The sequence below is a fragment of the Macaca thibetana genome, chromosome 11 (assembly GCF_024542745.1).
Source record: "Macaca thibetana thibetana isolate TM-01 chromosome 11, ASM2454274v1, whole genome shotgun sequence".
NCBI classification, from domain to species: domain Eukaryota; kingdom Metazoa; phylum Chordata; class Mammalia; order Primates; family Cercopithecidae; genus Macaca; species Macaca thibetana.
Window position 1 is genome coordinate 53,471,696 of NC_065588.1, and position 17,971 is coordinate 53,489,666.

General features: G+C 58.1%; 2 protein-coding genes across 2 annotated transcripts in view; one reads left to right on the forward strand and one right to left on the reverse strand.

Moving 5' to 3' along the window:
* Positions 1–17,971, reverse strand: part of NEMP1 (nuclear envelope integral membrane protein 1) — a 169,854-nt gene that overhangs the window by 121,890 nt on the left and 29,993 nt on the right. The window lies entirely within an intron of this gene.
* The window catches only part of LRP1 (LDL receptor related protein 1), an 85,176-nt gene that overhangs the window by 45,014 nt on the left and 22,191 nt on the right, over positions 1–17,971 (forward strand). Inside the window, exons 22-44 of the mRNA XM_050747228.1 lie at positions 262–462; positions 1,927–2,172; positions 2,376–2,573; positions 3,493–3,697; positions 3,879–4,043; positions 4,681–4,925; positions 5,207–5,338; positions 5,646–5,873; positions 6,099–6,273; positions 6,364–6,458; positions 6,699–6,848; positions 7,029–7,169; positions 7,520–7,654; positions 9,789–9,920; positions 10,186–10,320; positions 10,497–10,626; positions 10,749–10,875; positions 11,261–11,412; positions 11,503–11,627; positions 11,953–12,330; positions 13,681–13,870; positions 17,165–17,369; positions 17,680–17,872. Of these exons, the coding sequence (XP_050603185.1) occupies positions 262–462; positions 1,927–2,172; positions 2,376–2,573; positions 3,493–3,697; positions 3,879–4,043; positions 4,681–4,925; positions 5,207–5,338; positions 5,646–5,873; positions 6,099–6,273; positions 6,364–6,458; positions 6,699–6,848; positions 7,029–7,169; positions 7,520–7,654; positions 9,789–9,920; positions 10,186–10,320; positions 10,497–10,626; positions 10,749–10,875; positions 11,261–11,412; positions 11,503–11,627; positions 11,953–12,330; positions 13,681–13,870; positions 17,165–17,369; positions 17,680–17,872 (4,083 nt within the window). The remainder of the gene's footprint in view (positions 1–261; positions 463–1,926; positions 2,173–2,375; positions 2,574–3,492; positions 3,698–3,878; positions 4,044–4,680; positions 4,926–5,206; positions 5,339–5,645; positions 5,874–6,098; positions 6,274–6,363; positions 6,459–6,698; positions 6,849–7,028; positions 7,170–7,519; positions 7,655–9,788; positions 9,921–10,185; positions 10,321–10,496; positions 10,627–10,748; positions 10,876–11,260; positions 11,413–11,502; positions 11,628–11,952; positions 12,331–13,680; positions 13,871–17,164; positions 17,370–17,679; positions 17,873–17,971) is intronic.

Consider the following 17,971-nt stretch of genomic DNA (forward strand, 5'->3'; position numbering starts at 1 on the left):
GAAGGCATGAAGGGCCAGGGCCGGCACAGAGGACCCCAGGAGCCAAAACCCTTGCCAGAGTTGAGCTTCAGCACCTCCTGCTGCAGATTCCTGCCTTCTTTGTTGCCTATGTGAATCTGACCCAAAAAGCCTCAGGGTTCCTCGTGGACCCCACAGCGTTGCAATCCTGACCCTATTAGAGAAGCCCATGGGGCCTGGAAGGAAGGGCAGGGGGAGCCCCAGTCCCTAGGCCTGGGCCCTCATAATGCACCTGTCCCTCAGCTCGGTGCATCAGCAAAGCGTGGGTGTGTGATGGCGACAACGACTGTGAGGATAACTCAGATGAGGAGAACTGCGAGTCCCTGGCCTGCAGGCCACCCTCACACCCCTGTGCCAACAACACCTCAGTCTGCCTGCCCCCTGACAAGCTGTGTGATGGCAACGACGACTGTGGCGACGGCTCAGATGAGGGCGAGCTCTGCGGTGAGACCTGGTCCCAGGAGAAGGGTGGGGAGGGTGGCTGGGTAGGAGTCTGGGCCAAGGCCAGTCTGGGGGGGACCTGAGTCTAGGAGAGAGCAGCTCTGGCAGCCGGGCAGGCAAGCAGCACCCAGAGTGGTCACCAGCAGCCTATGTGGACCTGGCGCTCCCCATGGCGCTGTGGTGAGCGAGCCACACCATTAGAGCAGTTTATCCACAAGGCATCCCTGAGGGCCAGGAGCTCTGTTCTCTCCATTTTACAAATGGGAGCACTGAGGCACAGAGGGGTTCCATAGTGGTCCCCCAGATCTGGGCCAAGGTCGCACAGCTCCTAAACTGCTGTGGAGACATGGACCCCTCGCCCACATACATACCACAGAGAGGTGTGGAGTGGCCTTTTGGAGACGAAGACACCAGGATTGAGTGCTGATGGTCAGGGCAGGCTTCCTGGAGGATGTGGGGATTGCATGGGATTCCCAAGGACAGGCAGAACTTGCAGAGTGAGTGAGAAGGCATGGGGGCAGGTGCGGTGGCTTCATGCCTGGCATTCCAGCACTTTGGGAGGCTGAGGCAGGCAGATTACTTGAGCTCAGGAATTCGAGACCAGCCTGGCCAACATGGCGAAACCCTGTCTTTACTAAAAATACAAAAATTAACCGGACATGTCTGTAGTCCCAGCTACTTGGGAGGCAGAGGCAGGAGAATCGCTTGAACCTGGGAGGCGGAGGTTGCAGTGAGCCAACATCCTGCCACTGTGCTCCAGCCTGGGCGACAGAGCGAGACCCTGTGTCAAACAAACAAAGGCAAGGGGAGGAGGGTGCCCATTCAAAACCAAAAGAAATAAGGTTGGGGGAGTCCGGGAGTCAGGGAGGACCATGTGGTGTGACTTGGGGATAAGGAGCAGAGCAGCCTTATCTGGTCCTGTTAGCTAGGCAGAGCCCCCAGTTCCTTGGAAGGGAGGAGTGGAAGATAAGGCCACAGGGACTGGCTGGGAGAACTGCCTACAGGCCGTCCATCAGGCTGGCAGGTTCCAGGGTGTGCCAAAGGACCCAGGGCAGGATAGGTCCTACCGCACCCCTCCCCAAACCCCTCCAGATCAGGAAAGATCAGCACAAGGAGACTGGACCTAAGGACCTCCCAGGGTCCCTCCCAGGGAGGCAAAAAGCTGGGGCCCCCGCCCTGGGCCCAAGAAGGGAGGGACATATTGAGACCAGACAGAGCTATTGAGGGGTGCTCCCTGTGGGAAGGGGAGGTATGGTGCCAGCTGGTGGGTGCAGGGGTCCCAATTCTGGTCCTGAGGGAGCCCAGGAAGTCTTGGGCTGAAGCTCAGCAGGAATGGAGACAAATAGGGCCGTAGGCAGGGCACGAGGACTTGGTCCAGGCTGCCCTGGACTTGGCCCAGCAGGGCTGTGGTCTTGCCTCCTCTCAGCTTCTGACCCTGGGTCTGTTCCCTGCCTGCCCCTCCCCCAGACCAGTGCTCTCTGAATAACGGTGGCTGCAGCCACAACTGCTCAGTGGCACCTGGCGAAGGCATTGTGTGTTCCTGCCCTCTGGGCATGGAGCTAGGGCCCGACAACCACACCTGCCAGATCCAGAGCTACTGTGCCAAGCATCTCAAATGCAGCCAAAAGTGCGACCAGAACAAGTTCAGCGTGAAGTGCTCCTGCTACGAGGGCTGGGTCCTGGAGCCTGATGGGGAGAGCTGCCGCAGCCTGGGTGAGACAACAGTGAGGTGTGGCAGGGCAGGCCGAGGCAGGCCTCTGAGCTGCAGTGGGTTGGGCTTGGCGGCCAGGTGCCAAAGGCTGAGTTTTCCACCCTAGCCCCCAGTGCCGGGACCAGCAGAGACCTGCCTGCGCCCAAACGGGTGGCAGGCAGGCAGCTAGCCCCCTGCTGACCCCGTCACATCCCTCCCACCCCAGACCCCTTCAAGCCGTTCATCATCTTCTCCAACCGGCATGAGATCCGGCGCATCGATCTTCACAAAGGAGACTACAGCGTCCTGGTACCCGGCCTGCGCAACACCATCGCCCTGGACTTTCACCTCAGCCAGAGCGCCCTCTACTGGACCGACGTGGTGGAGGACAAGATCTATCGCGGGAAGCTGCTGGACAACGGAGGTGACTAACGATTGCTGCCAGGCGGGATGCACACAGGCGGAGCACTTAGGCGCTAGGGGCACAGGTCCCATCCAAGTGGCCCCAAAGCAGAGGCTTAGCTCCCCCATCCCCCACAATTCTGTTAATTGGGTTAGATTTTGCTGTGGGTCTCCATGCCTGACGCCCCATAATTATCGTCAGCAGAACTGCCAGCCTGATAATTAACAAAATGATCACCCTTACCTTGGAATGGCCTGGAGCTCTGCTCCCCAGATCTAGAATTGCAGGCTTGAAAGAAAAAAGCCACTTAGAAGAGGCGTACCTGAACCCTGCCTTCTGTCCCAGGCAGCATGGCGCACCCCAGACTTCCTTCAGTCACACGCGATAGTGAGTGCCCACTGTACACACTGGGCAGTGGGCATGAAGCAGTGATCAAAACAGGCTGTTTTCAGTTGTGTGGTCAAGGAAGGTCCCCTGAGAAGGTGACATCTGAGCAAACACTTGGAAGAGCCACATTTTACTAGAGAAGTTTGTATTGTTTGTAATAAGGAAAACTTGAAACCATTACAAATTTCCATCAACAAGGGGAGGCTAAGTAAACTGTGATGATATTCACACTGTGCAACAGTCTCTAAAACAATGAGGCACACACATAATGTGTTAGCGTGGACAAATCTTTATGGCAGTCACTTGAGCTCAGGCAGTTGAAGCTGCCGTGAGATCATGCCACTGCATCCAGCCTTGGTGACAAAAGACCCTGTCTCAAAAAAAAAAAAAAGTTGGGGAGACAATAGGAGTCCTACTCTTGAATATGGGCACATCAGAAACTTTGGCAGAGGTTCCAGGGATGAGGGTGGGTCATCGAGGGCTCCCAGGATTTCACACATTCATGCACAGCTCCCCAGGAAAGGCTAACCTTTCACTGCCCTCTCTTCTCCAGCCCTGACTAGTTTTGAGGTGGTGATTCAGTACGGCCTGGCCACACCCGAGGGCCTGGCTGTAGACTGGATTGCAGGCAACATCTACTGGGTGGAGAGTAACCTGGACCAGATCGAGGTGGCCAAGCTGGATGGGACCCTCCGGACCACTCTGCTGGCCGGTGACATTGAGCACCCAAGGGCAATCGCACTGGATCCCCGGGATGGGTGAGGACCCTGCCCAGCCCTCTCCTGGCCCCATGGCCCCCCTGAAGTCCCATTCAGCCTGGCCAGGGACACCTTACTTCTCAGTGCCATTTGCCTCCTCCCACCCTCTACCTAGGATCCCACCACAGTCCCTCCCCAAGGGCCCCAACTTTAGCCCTCCTGACCCCTCCCCACTCCCCAGGATCCTGTTTTGGACAGACTGGGATGCCAGCCTGCCCCGCATCGAGGCAGCCTCCATGAGTGGGGCCGGGCGCCGCACCGTGCACCGGGAGACCGGCTCTGGGGGCTGGCCCAACGGGCTCACTGTGGACTACCTGGAGAAGCGCATCCTTTGGATTGACGCCAGGTCAGTGCCCTCTATGCCCTGGGGAGGCCCAAGTCTGTGGCACCAGGACAGGGTGGGGAGGGAACTGTGGTGACAAGGGTGGTGAGAAGGCCCAAGGGATCTAGAACTAGGAACGGTGGCAAAGGATTGGGCACAGGAGAAGGACGGAGGGGCATGGGGAGACTGGGGCTGAGGGTAGGGGGCGGGTAGAGGAGGCTGAAGCAGGGCCGTCAGCTGTGGTTATTCACACTGTACCGTCCTCTCCACTCACCTGTCCGCTCCCTGTGTTCCCTCTGCTGGGGCTGTGTCTGCCCAGAGGGAGGGAAAACTTCTTTCTAATTGGTCTGCCCTGGGAGGGTGCATTTTTCTGACTTTCATCAAAGCCCTGAGTGCTGACAGCAGCCCTGGGGAGAAGTGACTGAAAGATTCCCTTGTGGCTTGGGAATTGGGGCCTGAGAGCTGAAACCTGGACCTGTTGGGTTCTCACACCTTGGTCATTCTGTCTATCTGCTCTGGCCAGCCGGGCTTAGGGGAGGGAACGGTCCTGTGCTCTTCACTGGGAGGGCTGTGGCCAGGGCCCAGAGGATGGGCGCCTGGGCAGAGCTCTGAGGGCTGAGATCCCGGCTGGCATCCTCATTCTGCTCCATCATGCTCTCAGGTCAGATGCCATTTACTCAGCCCGTTACGACGGCTCTGGCCACATGGAGGTGCTTCGGGGACACGAGTTCCTGTCGCACCCATTTGCAGTGACGCTGTACGGGGGGGAGGTCTACTGGACTGACTGGCGAACAAACACGCTGGCTAAGGCCAACAAGTGGACCGGCCACAATGTCACTGTGGTACAGAGGACCAACACCCAGCCCTTTGACCTGCAGGTGTACCACCCTTCCCGCCAGCCCATGGGTAAGGGGCTCAGGGCCTCGAGCCAGAAGGGAGCCAGCAGCCTCTTTAGAAGCTCTAGAAGCTCTTAGGAGAGGAGAGGGCAGTGAGAACAGGAGCACGTGTGCTGGGACGGCAGGGGTGGGTCGGCTGTTGACAGAGGCACCGTCTAGCAGCAGAGGAGGGTCTAGCAGTAGTGGCTGCTGGAACAGGGGGAGGAGAGTGGGTGAGGGAGGGGTGGTCCATGTAGGGAGCAGCAAGTCACAGGATTCTCTGGCTTCTTCTCTTCCCCACCCTGCCCCCAGCTCCCAATCCCTGTGAGGCCAATGGGGGCCGGGGCCCCTGCTCCCACCTGTGTCTCATCAACTACAACCGGACCGTGTCCTGCGCCTGCCCCCACCTCATGAAGCTCCACAAGGACAAAACTACTTGCTATGGTAGGAGCCCCTCCCTCCAGAGCCAGTGAGCAACTGAGGCTGAAGGGAAGGCTGCAGGCCCCAGGCTCCTGGTTGTCCGCGAAGGCAGAGTCCCAGTCAGGAGGGTCCCGATAGGAGAGGCTCAAGAGACAGCCACTGTGAGAAGGGGCTACAGGTCTGCCAGGGAGGCTGCACCCAGTGGGGTGTGTCCATGGAACCAAGGGCCAGTAGCAAACAGACAGATCCAGAAGAAGGCAGGGCCTGAAACCAGGTGGGTGGGAAGCACAGAGGCAGGGACTGCCTTCAGTGACCAGCCCGTGCCCCACAGAGTTTAAGAAGTTCCTGCTGTACGCACGTCAGATGGAGATCCGAGGTGTGGACCTGGATGCCCCCTACTACAACTACATCATCTCCTTCACGGTGCCCGACATCGACAACGTCACAGTGCTAGACTACGATGCCCGTGAGCAGCGTGTGTACTGGTCTGACGTGCGGACACAGGCCATCAAGCGGGCCTTCATCAATGGCACAGGCGTGGAGACAGTCGTCTCTGCAGGTTCTTCCCGGCCCTGGATGCCCACCAGTGGACATGGGCACTCCCACCCACCCCTTGCTCCCAACCCTGGTCTACTTGGTCCGAGTGGTCCTTCTCCCAGTCCTGTTGCCCCTCAGTGCTCCAGCCTGGTTTCCTGATCCCTTTTCTCCAGAAAGCACACTGGCTCCCCTCCTGACCCACTGCCCTGCAGACACCCAACAACCGACTCCCTGCTTGTGCCCTCAGACTTGCCAAATGCCCATGGGCTGGCTGTGGACTGGGTCTCCCGAAACCTGTTCTGGACAAGCTATGACACCAATAAGAAGCAGATCAATGTGGCCCGGCTGGATGGCTCCTTCAAGAACGCAGTGGTGCAGGGCCTGGAGCAGCCCCATGGCCTTGTCGTCCACCCTCTGCGTGGGTCAGTCTAGGGCCCAGGGCCAGGGAGCATGGGGTGTGGGGCTGGGAAGAAGAAGACGCTGACCCTTCCCTCTTGGTACTCTCCCCCCAGGAAGCTCTACTGGACCGATGGTGACAACATCAGCATGGCCAACATGGACGGCAGCAATCGCACCCTGCTCTTCAGTGGCCAGAAGGGCCCCGTGGGTACGAGCTTCCCTGCCCACCCCCACAGCCCTTCCCTACTTCCTTGACCAGGAGGTGCTCACAGGGTAACTCAGGTGCCCCTCAGCCTCCCCAGAGCCTCAGCTTAGTGCCTGCTCTCACCACCTGCCCCCTCGCCTCCCCGCCACGCACAGCCACACATCCTCACACACATCCTCTGCTCCTATCCCTGGATCCCCAGCCCTGGGCCAGACTCCCTGGCAGTGACACCCCCTTTTCCAGGTCTGGCTATTGACTTCCCTGAAAGCAAACTCTACTGGATCAGCTCCGGGAACCATACCATCAACCGCTGCAACCTGGATGGGAGTGGGCTGGAGGTCATCGACACCATGCGGAGCCAGCTGGGCAAGGCCACTGCCCTGGCCATCATGGGTGAGGGCTGCTGGGTGAAACAGAGATGACGCAGAGCAGGCCAGGCCAGACCTGGGAGACAGGCTGGCTTGGGGCAGAATCTCACCACGTGGGGGGCCTGATGACTTAGGGCCAATGAGCCCTTCAGGAGAGCTGGGTGTGGGGCCTTCCCAAGGGTCTCATCCCCTCCTGCTGCCCCAGGGGACAAGCTGTGGTGGGCAGATCAGGTGTCGGAGAAGATGGGCACATGCAGCAAGGCCGACGGCTCGGGCTCCATCGTCCTGCGGAACAGCACCACCCTGGTGATGCACATGAAGGTCTATGACGAGAGCATCCAGCTGGGTAGGTGTGAGGCCGGGCGGCTGCTGGGGTCTCAGGGGTAACAGGGGAGGCTCCAGAGCTGCAGGCTGCAGGTCCATGGGGCAAGGGAGTAAGTGGGTTAGGCTGCACCCACCACCCAAAGAGACTCCTTGTTTCCTTCTCACAAAGGCACCTTATAGGCTCCCAGCAGCCCTATTCATAAGGCCAGGGGCCCAGGAGGACAGAAAACCTGAGAGCTGGGTGGGGTGGTGACCCCCATTAGGTCCAGGGTAAAGGCAGTGACCATCCTGTTTCTGAGCAGCCCAAGCCTGACCCTGAGGTCCCAAGGAGGGCCACCTAACCCTTTCCCTCTGCCTCCCACCTGCCCCCAGACCATAAGGGCACCAACCCCTGCAGTGTCAACAACGGTGACTGCTCCCAGCTCTGCCTGCCCACGTCAGAGACGACCCGCTCCTGCATGTGCACAGCCGGCTATAGCCTCCGGAGTGGCCAGCAGGCCTGTGAGGGTCAGTGCCTGGCTCTCCTCCCAGCCTTGTCCCAGCTCCCCAACCCTGACTCCTCCTACCCTACAGCCCTACCTTCCTCTTCTTACCTTGGGGACAAGACTACATTCATGGTGTAGGGGACACTGGACCATGAAGTGGCTATGAGTCTCCAGTGCTTCCAGCAGGATTTTGGAAAAATAGATGTCAGCAGGCAGATCAGTGGCAGCTGCATGGAAGAGGCATGCTCTGAGCTGGGTTTTATAGGACAAGTAGGATGTGGATGCAGGGCTCAAAGGAGAGAGAACTATACATAACATAAGGTGTGTGTGGGGGCCCCAGCCAAGAGTGGTGGGCAAAGTGTGGGGAAGTCCTGGAGATAAGGCTGTGAGCTAGGCGGGGCTCCTGTGTTCTCAGCCAGGAGTGCCTGGAAAGTAATGTTCGGGGAAGATCAACCTGACCGCATTGGTGGTGGGGAAGAAACAGAGGCGGTTAAACCAGTTAGGAGGCTATCAGGAGTAATCGGAGTGTGAGGAGATGATGGGCCTGGGCTGGGCTCAGCAAGGGTTGAAGAAAAGGAATGAAACTCAGACCCATTTCACAAGAACCTGCTAACTCATTTATGAGCTTGCCGGGGGCACAGCATTTCCCAAAAGTGCATTCCTAGGAGCCTCCCTCTTTGATGTGGGTAGATTTTACCAAAAGAAATTCTGAGTTGAACAAAGTTTAAGAGTGTTTTGTGCTGCAGAACTTCTCAGAGCCTTGAATATGTTTATGTGTGCTAAAAATTTTTCAAGTGTTTGGGGTTTTCCAAAACTCGCTTGACCTTCATTCTTCTTTTCATGGAGTCTGAGCAACCAGGGCCCATTTGGGGATTCACTTTGGGACATGCTGTATCAAAGGGATAAAGGCAAGGGAGGATTCTGAGATGCATGGGTAGTGGTGCCTCAAGACATGGGAAAACTGGGCCAGGCACGGTGGCTCATCCCTGTAATCCCAGCACTTTGGGAGGCCGAGGCAGGCCAATCACTTGAGGTCAGGAGTTTGAGACTAGCCTGGCCAGCATGGCAAAACTCTGTCTCTACTAAAACCACAGAAATTAGCTGGATGTGGTGACGGGCACCTGTAATCCCAGCTACTCAGAAGACTGAGGCAGGAGAATCGCTTGAACCGGGGAGGCAGAGGTTGCAGTGGGCCAATATTGTGCCACTGCACTCCAGCCTGGGCGACAGATCAAGACTCCACCTCAATTAAAAAAAAAAAAAAAAAAAAAAGCCTAGCGTGGTGGCTCACGCCTGTAATCCCAGCACTTTGGGGGGCGGAAGCGGGCAGATTACCTTGAAGCTGGGGTTCGAGACCAGCCTGACCAACATGGAGAAACCCTGTCTCTACTAAAAATACAAAATTAGCTGGGCGTGGTGGCACATGCCTGTAATCCCAGCTACTCGGGAGACTGAGGCAGGAGAATCACTTGAACCCGGGACACGGAGGTTGCGGTGAGCCAAGATTGCGTCATTGCACTTCAGCCTGGGCAACAAGAGCGAAACTTCATCTCAAAAAAATAAAAAAACAAAACAAAAAAAAATGAAAAAAAAAAGAAAGAAAAGAAAAAGAAATGGGATTACTGGGTAACGAGACTGGCTTAGGAGTGACCTTATGGGGTTGAGTTTTAAGTGTTGGAGAGAGGGTGTGGCATGGACCAGACAGAGGGAGGACAAAGAGGAAACTAGAATCAGGCTGAGCGCCAAACTGGAAGTCTAGATTTTGGAGTCACCTAGTCCTGATTGTCTGGTCTGAACTCCCAGACTTTCCCTAAGGGACTTGCAGGGTGCAGATTGGGTTGTGCTGGATGGAGGAGGGCAGAGCACAAGGCGAGAAATCCGAGTCTCTGCTGCCCTCTCATGGTGGCTAGGGGTCCTGCAGGTGGTTCCCCAGAGCTACCAGCCTGCAGGTGGTTCCCCAGAGCTACCAGCCAGGTGAGCTTCCTCCCGGTCCATGCTCTGACCTCAGGCTAGGGTGTGTGTGCTGGGTGGAGGATAGGGATGATGGCGGGGGAAGACATCAAAGGAAAAGCAGAGAACAGTTGGAGGGTGACAGCAACCAAGCTTAAGGGGAGAGTGTTGGCGATACCCATGCCTTAAGTGTCCTTGTGTTTCAGGCGTGGGTTCCTTTCTCCTGTACTCTGTGCACGAAGGAATCAGGGGAATTCCTCTGGATCCCAATGACAAGTCAGATGCCCTGGTCCCAGTGTCCGGGACCTCGCTGGCTGTCGGCATCGACTTCCATGCTGGTGAGCCATTTAGTGGTGGAGGGAGTTGGGCGTGGCGTGGGAGCTTTAGGGGTAGTGTGGTGTGCCCTGAGGGTCCAGTGAGAGGCTGCCTGAATCGGCCTGAGGTGGGGCACTTGCTACAGCTGCCACCCCGACTCCACCTCTCCTTCCAAGCACCTGACCCCTCCGGCACTCTCTCACCTCTGTCCTGAGCCTTGTGAGATTTTGACCCCTCGCCTTACCCCTGCCTTACTGGTCATCCCCATGTCACCTCCTCCAACTCCAGAAAATGACACCATCTACTGGGTGGACATGGGCCTGAGCACGATCAGCCGGGCCAAGCGGGACCAGACGTGGCGTGAAGACGTGGTGACCAATGGCATTGGCCGCGTGGAGGGCATCGCAGTGGACTGGATCGCAGGTGAGCAGTGGGTGGGTTTGTGGGGCTTGAGGTGTGGCAGAGGACTGGGGGATGTGGGGGGAGGAGGAGTCGGTGGGAGCAGGAAGAGGAGCTGCAGGGGTGCCTGGGGGCTTGGAGGACACCAGGTCTACCTGTCCTCACCCAACCTCCCTGAGCCCTACCAACTCCCTCCTTAGGCAACATCTACTGGACGGACCAGGGCTTCGATGTCATCGAGGTCGCCCGGCTCAATGGCTCCTTCCGCTACGTGGTGATCTCCCAGGGTCTAGACAAGCCCCGGGCCATCACCGTCCACCCAGAGAAAGGGTGAGGAGCTGGACAGACTGGCTCCGGTCTGGCCTTGTCATTCTGCCCATGGCCCATGCTGATAAGGCTCTGTCTCCTCCAGGGTCTGGGGACTGACCCCCCACTTCCCCTCTACCCCACAGGTACCTGTTCTGGACTGAGTGGGGTCAGTATCCACGTATTGAGCGGTCTCGGCTAGATGGCACAGAACGTGTGGTGCTGGTCAACGTCAGCATCAGCTGGCCCAATGGCATCTCAGTGGACTACCAGGTTCGCATGCCAACTTGGCCCTGGAGCCGATGGTAGACCCCTGACCCAGGCCCCTCCTCCCTGTGATGAGCCCATTCTGGGAGGACATGAAGCCCAAGGGAGGTCACAGGGTCTCCCGGCCCAGCCCTGCACCCAGAGTAGGACTCCTGCTACCACAGAGATGATGGGCAGGGGTCGCTCAGAAGTGGGGAGTAGGGGAGGGGAAGGATGCCTGGATGTTGCCTTATCAGCAGGGCAGAGGGCAGGAGTGTGTGCAGGAGGCAGGAGTGAGGGGGGGAGGCTGAACTGAGGGCCCCACTCTGGCCCACACACTCCCTGCTGCCCCAGACATGGGGCTGGCAGTGGGTTCAGCCCCGGAGGTGAGGTGGGTGCCTCTGGCCTGTAGGATGGGAAGCTGTACTGGTGTGATGCACGGACAGACAAGATTGAACGGATCGACCTGGAGACGGGTGAGAACCGCGAGGTGGTTCTGTCCAGCAACAACATGGACATGTTTTCAGTGTCTGTGTTTGAGGATTTCATCTACTGGAGTGACAGGTGAGGGCTTCTGTCCTGGCCTCCTCAGCTGATCTGTTCCTTCCCTCCCCGCTCCACTGACGCTCTGCTTGTGACCTGTCCTTCCCTCAGGACTCACGCCAACGGCTCTATCAAGCGAGGGAGCAAAGACAATGCCACAGACTCCGTGCCGCTGCGAACCGGCATCGGCGTCCAGCTTAAAGATATCAAAGTCTTCAACCGGGACCGGCAGAAAGGTGAGGCCGGGGCTCTGGGCTGAGGTGGAGAGGTGAGGGGGACTCTGGCCTGGGAGGGCGCTCCCCAGGGAACCCAGCGTGAGAGGGCCAGGAGACAAGTTAGACCCATGGGGCACCTTCCGATGGCCCAAGAGACCCAGGGATGGGGAGGAAAGGCTGAGGTGCCCCGGGACAGATCTAGACATTGGGCTCTGGGCCCTGGAAGGTCGTCCAAGCTGGGAATACTGAGGCAGAGGGCAGCACTTTTGCCAAAGCCTGGATGACAAAGGCACCAGCGAGCCTTTCCCAAGGCAGGCCCTGCCCTCTGTACCCTCCCCTCCCCCAGGCACGAACGTGTGCGCGGTGGCCAATGGTGGGTGCCAGCAGCTGTGCCTGTACCGGGGCCGTGGGCAGCGGGCCTGCGCCTGTGCCCACGGGATGCTGGCTGAAGACGGAGCATCGTGCCGCGAGTACGCCGGCTACCTGCTCTACTCGGAGCGCACCATTCTCAAGAGCATCCACCTGTCGGATGAGCGCAACCTCAATGCGCCCGTGCAGCCCTTCGAGGACCCTGAGCACATGAAGAACGTCATTGCCCTGGCCTTTGACTACCGGGCAGGCACCTCTCCGGGCACCCCCAATCGCATCTTCTTCAGTGACATCCACTTTGGGAACATTCAGCAGATCAACGACGATGGCTCCAGGAGGATCACCATTGTGGAGAGTGAGCCCAGACCCCAAGTCTTCCCAGGAAGTGGGACGTGGGGCGGGGAGCAGCACACACTCTCAGACCCCAGCCAGGCACTCTACCCTGAATCCCAGCAGCTGCAACTCAGCCGACTCCCACTGCACCCCCGCAGTTACATGACTCCTGATGTGGAGTCAGTGTCGGCTCCCATCTTCCTCCCGCCACTGGTCCTAGTTCTGCCTTCAGGGCTGCACAGAACAAGCCAGAGGTCACTGTGGAGCCCAGCGCTCACAAACCCAGGCTGCAGACACGGGGCTGAGCTCCAGTCCCTTGGGGTTTCGGTAACTTGGGTCAGTTTCCTGCTCTTGCCAAACCTGAGCCTTCTCAGCTGCATGGTGAGACAGGATTCCTTGAGCTGCTGCGCATGAAGGCCTAGCTCAGTGATGCTGGGGATGGAGTGTGTGCTCTGGAAAGAGCAGTTACAGTGTCAGGGCTGTCATCATAGGACAGCCTTTCAGCTCTTTGAAAACTGCATCCCACTACATTTTCTCTTCTTCAGCCTGGTTACCACCAGGTCCTTTGACTCATTCATTTGCTCATTTATTCATTCAGCTGGTCCATAAAGACCTGCCAGGCGCCGTACTAGGTGCTGCATGTTCAGACCTGTCCTTTCAGCCTTCTCTGGGACATTTTCTGCTGCAACTTAGTCCAGCCCACATGTCTGTCTAAAAATGTAGCATCCGAAGCTAAACCCGGTACTGCATGCTCGCAGCTTGATCAGGAGAGACTGGCAGATCAATCCCCAGTCCCCTGGAAGGGATATCCCCTCCCCTCTGGTTGTTTGCAGACCATACCACAGCATGGCCTTTTGGCAGCCACCATCACTTTTAGCCACTAACGCTCGAGTCTTTTCTCTTACACTGCTGTTCAGCTGTGTCTCTCACTGTGCCTTGGTTCTTTAACCTGAGTTTAAGATGTCTGCTTTATAAAATAATCAATCCAGCTCAGGGTCTTTTTAAGTAGGGGGCTCCCCGGTACAGCCCAAGTAGGCTTTGATTTACTGAAATCTATGTTGCACTCAACTCAGCGGAACTACAGCTCCAGGAAAGTGCAACCACACCAGGAATCCCGATCGCCCTAAGTGGGAAGACCGAGGGAGAGGGTTGGGAGGTGACCACAGGTCATTTGGGTGAGGACAGCAGAGGTTTGGGGCATGAGTCAGACCCTGGTGCCCCCGAGCCCCCTCTGCTACACCTCATGCACTCCCTTACGCCACACTTCCCCTTCCAGCCAGGACAGCACGTGTCCCAGGCTGTCCCCCATGGCTCCTGTGCAGGCTGCCCTCTGGCCCCCTCCCGCCCAATGGCTTCTCCTGTCTCTTCACAGATGTGGGCTCCGTAGAAGGCCTGGCCTATCACCGTGGCTGGGACACTCTCTATTGGACAAGCTACACGACATCCACCATCACGCGCCACACAGTGGACCAGACCCGCCCAGGGGCCTTCGAGCGTGAAACCGTCATCACTATGTCCGGAGATGACCACCCACGGGCCTTCGTGTTGGATGAGTGCCAGAAGTGAGCTGCTGCCTGGGGATGGGGATAGTGGGGAGAGGTGGGACTTGGGGTGGCAGAAACTCCCCAGGCAGACCCAGGTGGGGGTGCAGGAGAGGCAAGCCCTCACTTGAGCTCCACCCTTCCCTGCTGTGTGATCTGGGGGGAGTTGCAAAAGCTTCCTAAGCTTCAGGTTCCTCTTCTGTGGTACAAGCTGGCTAAGATTTCAGCTGCCTGCACCAAGGGGAGCATGAGGACTATGGGGGACGCTCTGCCTTTGTGGTTGATTCATTCATCAGAACACCATGTTGGAGGCACAGGGTAGGGCCTCTGGCTCTGGGATCCAAAGCTTCAGGCAAAGAATGTCTGTTGAACCCGTCGTATGGAAGCCTCGGGCTGGGCCTTCAAGCCACTTAGCTGGGTTGAGAAGTCATACTTGTGGGAAGCAATGGTAACTGGCACAGGGCTATATACGGGTGACCACAGGTCTCATGAAGGCAGTAGATTGGCCCAGAGTCTGGAATTGGAAAAGACAAGGAAGGCCAGCTTGGACAGTTCAAGTGCTTTGAGCAAAAGCCTGAAGAAAGACAAATTCAAGACAGGGAGGACAGAAGGGGACCTCTGCACACCATGGGACATAGGCAGGCCTGAACCCAGCCGGGAAGTGAGGTCAGGGTGCGGAGGAGTTAGGAGCACAAGCCAGGACAGGTGGCAGGAAGCACCTGGCGGTGGGTACTCCCCCTGGGGGGTTCACCCGCAGTCGGCCTGCTCTGTTCTTCCACAAGGGCAGCCCTCATCCTGGCTGTTTGGGCCTCTAGTGAGAGCCACCCCCTCGCCTTAGGGATCCTGGCCCACATGTGAGCAACATTTTTTTTCCCAATTCAGCAATGCCTGGAATGTTTTTCGAAAGCTTTACTAGGAAACTAGTAAACACAACCCAAAGCAGCTGTATAGATATGTGAGCATCCCAAACCCAGATTCCCCCTACCTGTACCCCAGTGTCAGTCACATCCAACCTGGTTCAAGGGCCCTCTGTTTCCTCCTGCCTCTGTTGTCTGGCACGTCTGCAGCTGATGACGAAGGTCCAGTCCCCGCTTTCATGAACCTTGGCTGCCTCACCTGTCTGGGGATGGCCTCAGGGCCTGTCCCTCATGAGTCTGGAGCCTCCAAGGAGGGTCCAGCAGGGCTGCCCTGCTCTCGTCCCAGAGGACATGTCCTCCTGGCTGCCCACCAAGCTCCTTTCCTATGAGCCAAGGGGATTCTGTTGCACATTCAGCGAGTGGCTTTTGAGAGCAAAGAAGGTGCAGAGGACCCAGCGGGGAGCGCGAGGGGCGTCATGAAGAGCTTCGTGGCTGTGTGCTGAGGACTGGCCCCACCTGCAAGTCAGGGAACATGTCCTTGAAGAGGAGGCATGTGAGCCGACATCTGAGGATGGCAGGAGTGGCTGAATGGGAGCATGGTCCCAGCACCCAGGAGAAAGAGCTGAGCCGGCAGGAGGGGCCCTCCTCCTGGCCAGAAGGAGCAGGCACTTTCAGGGAATCGGAAGGAGCTGATGTGGACCCCAATGGAGGGGGCAGGGGCCAGTGGAGACTCCAACACCCCAGCGTCCCCCTGAGCCCTCCCTGCAGTCGGCACTGGAGCACTGATGACCCTGTGGAGTCACAGTCGGATAGTTAGAAGGCCTGCCATGTTGCTGGACACTGAGCACCTGCCCCAGGAAAGCCTCTGTCTTCCCTCCCGCCACATTCCTGGGCAGCAGGTTCACCCAGACCACAGTTGTGTCACATGGAGGAGTCTGTTGACGCCAGGAGGAAAGCCACTTCTCACCGCAGGTGTGAGTGGTTTCACTTGAGGTGTGGGAGTCCCTGGTGGGGACTGACAGGCCAAGTCGAATCCTGACAAGCCAGGAAGATGACCGGTCGCTGCCCCGAGACCCATTCTCCCTTGTGGAGGCTAGAGGGACACGCCGCCTCCCTCCCAACTTACATCCCGATTCCAGAGCCATCACACACCCCTGCTGTCCTCCAGGATGAGGCCCTTAAGATCAGAGCTTCTCATGAGCTCGTGGAGGCTCAGGGCAGCCAGTGTCTCCCAAGGGGCAGAGCAGCACCATTTTCCTATGTGAGCCCAGCAGAAGGCGCGATAGTTCAATGGTGCTGGAGACGCTGGGGGTGGGCAAGAAGGGTGTGACCTGGAGAGGTATGAGGAGACAAGTTCACAGGCCAGAGGAGAGATCTGTGGCCAGAATGGTGAGGGGCGGAGGTGGGAGGGGGCCAGAGGCACGGGTGGGGGCAGGGGCAGGTCCTGTTAGGGAACTGGAGAATGGAGCTGGCTTTCATGTGGCTTGGTGGTCTCAGACTCCACTGTGCATAAGGATCGCCTGGGAGCAAGAGAATTTGGAGTCCCCTGCCCCGCCCTGGTCCTAGCTGAGTGACAAGCTCTGGGACTGAGGGCCCAGGGCTCACCATCCAATGCCGGTGGTCCAAGGATCACTCTGTCACACCCAGGATAGTGCTTGACCAGCCTTGAGGCCTTCCTCCACCCCACAAGGAGCACAGCATAATTGGGGGCTGGCTGTTCCCATTGCCTCCTTTACTGAGAGGAAACCAAGGCTCAGAGGGGTGACAGGTTCATTCGAGGTCAGAGCCATTATGAGGCAGAACGGTGGCTCCAACCCCAAACATGTAAAGGCCTCAAAGTACGGAGAAGGGAACTCGAGGGTTCCTTGAGGATAGGACCCACATACCCCAGGACCAGGGACACACGCCACACTCAGCTCCACAAGGGCTTCCTGAATGATCTGGAAGACAGCCAGCCTCCCTGCACAGAAGAGAGCAGTTAAGAATAAACTCCTGGGAAATACTCACATAGCGTGTGCCATCTGTCCTTAAGATGGAGATTAACTTCTTCCACTCTCACAACCACCCTGCAAGGCAGGTGGTGCTACCATCCCCACCTCATAGAGGAGGAAACTGAGGGACAGGGCTGTTGAGCAAGTTGCCTAAGGGCACCTAGCTGGTGGTGGCATAGCCAGGGCTGGAACCCCAGAGCCTGTCTCACTTGGCTCTCTTCTTAGCAAGTAGACGGTCACTGCCCAGATACTGCAATGTGAATATCTCACACTTGGCCCTCGTGTGAGAACTGCCTGTGCAATAGCGGGGCCCTTTGTGGGCGTCGGGGCACTCTTGGCCTCGATGACTCTGAGGTTGCTTTGCCTTGGCGGGCCTCCGGGTTCCAGGTGCCTACGTGTCCTGGCCTGTACCCTCTGTGGTAGCCTCTCAGGCTTTGCCTCCTGATCCCTGGACCCTCTTCCCCCAGCCTCATGTTCTGGACCAACTGGAATGAGCAGCATCCCAGCATCATGCGGGCAGCGCTCTCGGGAGCCAATGTCCTGACCCTCATCGAGAAGGATATCCGCACCCCCAACGGCCTGGCCATCGACCACCGTGCCGAGAAGCTCTACTTCTCTGACGCCACCCTGGACAAGATTGAGCGGTGCGAGTATGACGGCTCCCACCGCTATGTGAGTCTGCGGGGTGGGTGAGCTGGCGGGCGGCTGAGGGGAAGCCAGGGCCAGGGTCAGCCATCAGCTGAGACCGTCCAGGCACAGACGTGGTGGGAGCAGCTGGGAGGAGGTGAGTCCCTCCAGGCCCCAGCCTCGGGCAACCCCACCCTGTCCAGCTTGCTCCTCATCAGCTAGATGAGGGAGATGGCAGGATGCCTCTGCGGGCCCTCATTCTGTAGCTGTCAGAGGCCAGGCCAGGCTGTGGTCCAGTGGAGACTGGGCGAGAGGCCCGAGCGATGCTGTAACAGTGATGGCGCTGTCTCCACAGGTGATCCTAAAGTCAGAGCCTGTCCACCCCTTCGGGCTGGCCGTGTATGGGGAGCACATTTTCTGGACCGACTGGGTGCGGCGGGCAGTGCAGCGGGCCAACAAGCACGTGGGCAGCAACATGAAGCTGCTGCGCGTGGACATCCCCCAGCAGCCCATGGGCATCATCGCCGTGGCCAACGACACCAACAGCTGTGAGTGGGGCTGCCACCACCTGCCTCGCCCTCCTGCTTGTCATGCCTGGACATACAAACACACACCCCACACACCCCCTACACATACCACACACACCC